At 61.8% G+C, this 3645-nt stretch overlaps 1 protein-coding gene across 1 annotated transcript in view; it reads right to left on the bottom strand.

Moving 5' to 3' along the window:
• Window positions 1-3645, bottom strand: part of LOC104387486 (sterol 26-hydroxylase, mitochondrial) — a 5348-nt gene that overhangs the window by 718 nt on the left and 985 nt on the right. Inside the window, exons 2-6 of the mRNA XM_009996256.1 lie at window positions 1694-1884; window positions 1240-1439; window positions 965-1162; window positions 665-825; window positions 153-319 (exon numbers count right to left, since the gene is read on the bottom strand). Of these exons, the coding sequence (XP_009994558.1) occupies window positions 153-319; window positions 665-825; window positions 965-1162; window positions 1240-1439; window positions 1694-1884 (917 nt within the window). The remainder of the gene's footprint in view (window positions 1-152; window positions 320-664; window positions 826-964; window positions 1163-1239; window positions 1440-1693; window positions 1885-3645) is intronic.

Below are 3645 nucleotides of genomic sequence, written 5' to 3' on the forward strand. Positions count from 1 at the left end.
CAGCAGCTCTGTCCCCCTCCCCAGGGAGGAGCTGGATGAAGTCCTGAGGGACTGCTTGGCTGGTGCATCTCCCAACGTGGGGGGAGAAGGGACTGCCCCTGGGGAAGGGGCTGGTGACCAGGGCCCTGGGGCAGGGCAAGGCTGGGCTGTACCTCAGCGTCTCCTTGATAATGGCCCGAAGCATTGGCATCTTAGGGATATCCTCAGCACCAGGAAACCGGTCAGCAGGCACAACAGCTTTCAGCTCCTGGTACAGGGCCTCCTGGATATCCAGATCCCGGGAGAGGTGGTACAGGGCCCAGGACAGAGTGTTGGAGGTCTGGGAGAGAGAAATGCCATGGGGAGTGAGTGAGATAGGGTCAGTACCTGAGAAGTCTTGTGTCAAGCATGGCACCAGTACAGCACTACACAGCCTTTGCTCTGGTCTGGAGAGAAGACAGGAGTGAAGGGCAGTGAGCATGGGGGAAACTGAGGCAGGGAGCAGGGCAGGGAGCAGAGCAGGGAGCAAAGGCTGTATTGACTGATCATTGAGGGTTTGCTCCTGTCAGGTATCAGAACTCCAACCACCTGCTGAGAGTTCACAGGGGCTGGGGAGTGCAGCTGAACATGGCCCCGTGGTTTCCCCCACCCTGGCATGGAGCTTGGGGGATCCCCTGGCTCTCACCGTGTCCACGCCAGCCAGCAGCAGCTCGGCCACGCTGCCGTAGACCTCGTCCAAGCTGAGCCTGCCACTGGCCAGCAGGTAGCTCAGGTAGCCAGATACCTCCTTGCCCCTCTCTACCTGCCCCTCCAGCTCCTCCATCTTTCGGTCAATCAGGGTCTTGCCTGCAGGGACAGACAGCAGGACCCAGCGCTGACAAAGCGAGGGTGGCCAAAAGGACATGTGGTCAGAGACTGCTCCACGTTTGAGGATCCTTAGGGAGTCAGATCTCGCCATGCCAGGCCCCCATAATCAACCACTCACCAAAGGCAAAGATGGTGTCCCAGCTGTCCAGGTAGCGGTCCCAGAAGGGCAGGACCTTGCGGCTCCATCGGGGCAGGACAGTGGCGAAGATGGAGTTCTTGAACATGAGGTTGATGGAGTCGATGAAACGCTGAGTCTCGGCAGGGACCTGCTGCTTCAGGCACCCAATGCGGGTCTCGAAGAGGATATAGGAGATTCCTGTGGGGGACAGGCCACATCCAGACCCCCGTGGGGATGGGAATAGTGGGCAGGGGCGAGGGACAGGACCCCCGTACCTTCCAGGGCAAAGCGGTAAAGCAGGTTGGCCACGTCCCCAACCAGTACCCCCGAGGGGCTGCGGCTCCGCTCGTCCCGCAGCCGCACCATCAGGTCCGACACCACCTCCCCGATGGCATCGGCGTACAGCACGGCCTCCGAGGGCTTCAGCAGCCGCTTGTTGAGGACCTGGCGCAGGCGGTACCAGCGCTCCCCTTCCCTGCGCAGGGACGGGGCTCAGCGCCAGGGCACAGAGCAGTGCCTGGCAGCAGTTTCCCAACCCGTGGGTGCATCCTGCCCACAGCAGGTTGGAACCACCCTGGGGACCTTTCCACCCTCCCCAGCCCTTCTGTTTGGAGGGGATAGGCTGCTTGCAGGAGAGGGAGTAAAGCAAGCTGCCACCAGGGCTGTACACCCAAGGAAGGGACAGGAGCTGCCTGTCACCCCACAGAGCACAGCCTGGAAAGGACTCACTCAGTGAAGGGTCCATAGGGCAGGCGCCGGGTGTCCCGATGCTCCTTCCACAGGGCCATGTCGCTCCGCATGGGGTACTTGCCCTCCTGCCGTAGCAGCTGCTCCAACACCACTGGGCTCCCGATGTTGATGTTCTCATAATGCCCGAAGGTTGACTTCCAGATAGGGCCGTAAATGCGCCGGGACATCACCTGTGATGCACCAGAGTACGGCAAAGTGAGTGGGATGGGGCCATCACTAGGGCTGGATCAGTCCCTCCCTGCCCCAGTACTGCCCTGCATGTGCCCATTCTGGGGAACCCTCAGCACCAGCTGGGCCCAAGCACTCGCCTCTGACCCACCAAGCTGACACCATCCCTGAAGCCCTCTGCAGGTGATTTGGTCTGGTGTCTCCAGACACAGGTGCCCTGCCAGCACTAAGCACACTAGGCACTGACCCTTAGGACAGGCTGTCACATCCCTCACCTGCCCCAGCAATGCATGGGGGGGCTGGAGGGTCTTTTGGGGAAGCAAGGCCAAGAGGGGACAGCAGGGACAGGGACAACCATCCAGCACAGAGCTCTGCTGAGATGGTCATTGCAGTGATTGTCAGCAGGTCCAAGACCTGTGGCTTCCAGCATGGCCCCAGCTCTGCTCAACCCAGGGACAACAGTCCCTACGTGCGTCCTTGAACCCCCCATTCGATAAGGGTGGTTAATGATCAGTGGTGGGAGGGCAGCATGACTTGGCTGCTCCCAGGGCAGGCTTGCCCCCTGGGGCCACAGGCTCACAAGCCAGGTGTGGAATATTCACCAGCACCAGCCTGCTCTGCATTCTGCCAACCACAGTGCCCCACTCCTTGGCTGCACCCAAGGGTGCCATGCTTGCATCCCTGCTGGGGAGCACTGTGTCTCCTAAAAACACCCTTCAGGGGCAGGTGGGCACCCCTTTGCAAGTAGATCTGCACAGGGCCATGTCCAAGGGGTGCTTTCCATCCCATCTGGGCACTGCCAGAACACTGGCGGAGCAGGGCCAACCCTGGGGGGCTGTGAGTGACCTGGTCCCTATTCCCAGCGGCTGCAGGGATGCACGTGGTACAATCTCCCTTGGTGACTGACTGTATCGCAGCCTGCGCCCGGATTCAGCTGGATTCGTCACCACGGGGAGACGTTCCTCGTGCGTGGTGGCAGGAGGAGGGGGAGGGCAGGGAGCCCCAGTGCTGCAGGCTGGACGAACGTGCTGCGTGGGGCGGCAGGCAGCTGTGCCCAGGTTGTAGCCTGCCCACTGGCATCTGATGGCAGCCAGGACCTGACACGGTGCAGGCCTCACAGAGCAGGACTGAGAGAAGCCGGAGCTGCTGGAATCTGGGAAAAGGCACCTCTGGAGCATGCAGGAATCTGTCTGCAAAGCCGGGCTGTGTTTGAATCCCCAAGGGCAAAAAGGTCCAGCAGGGAGCTCCTGTGCCTGACCCCTGGGATCCCACTGCCCTGAGAAAGCCCCTTCTCCAAACAGCAGTGCCCAGTGCTCTGCGGTGCCAGGAAGGCCTGGTCCTGCATCCTCCTCCTCTGCCCGGTCAGAGCCCCACGGCACTGGGAGGTGCCTCCTGGCTCAAGGCCAGCCAAGCCCATTGCTTGCTTCATCCGACGTATGAGGATGATAGAAGAAAACAAACACTTCTGCCAACCCCTCCCCTGCCAGCCTGGCTACCATCTGCCCAAACACCTTCCTGGCTGCCTGCCCCCAAAACCACAGTCCCTTCAGCTTGTCACAGCTGGGGCAGCTCAGGCTGCCCGGGGAGCCCAGGACCCCGTGAGTTGCCCGTGAAACCTTTGCCCAGCCGGCTCGGGGATGAGGGAGAACCCTCCCAGGGCCACCTGCTTCTGTGCTGGCCCCGATCCGCGCTGCTGGCCCTAACATCACCCGGCAGTGCGGGGGTGCTTCCCGCCGCCCAGCCCCTCCTCCTCTCCCGGCCCC

Source organism: Chaetura pelagica, unplaced genomic scaffold, assembly GCF_000747805.2.
Source record: "Chaetura pelagica isolate M959 unplaced genomic scaffold, ChaPel_1.0 scaffold3, whole genome shotgun sequence".
NCBI classification, from domain to species: domain Eukaryota; kingdom Metazoa; phylum Chordata; class Aves; order Apodiformes; family Apodidae; genus Chaetura; species Chaetura pelagica.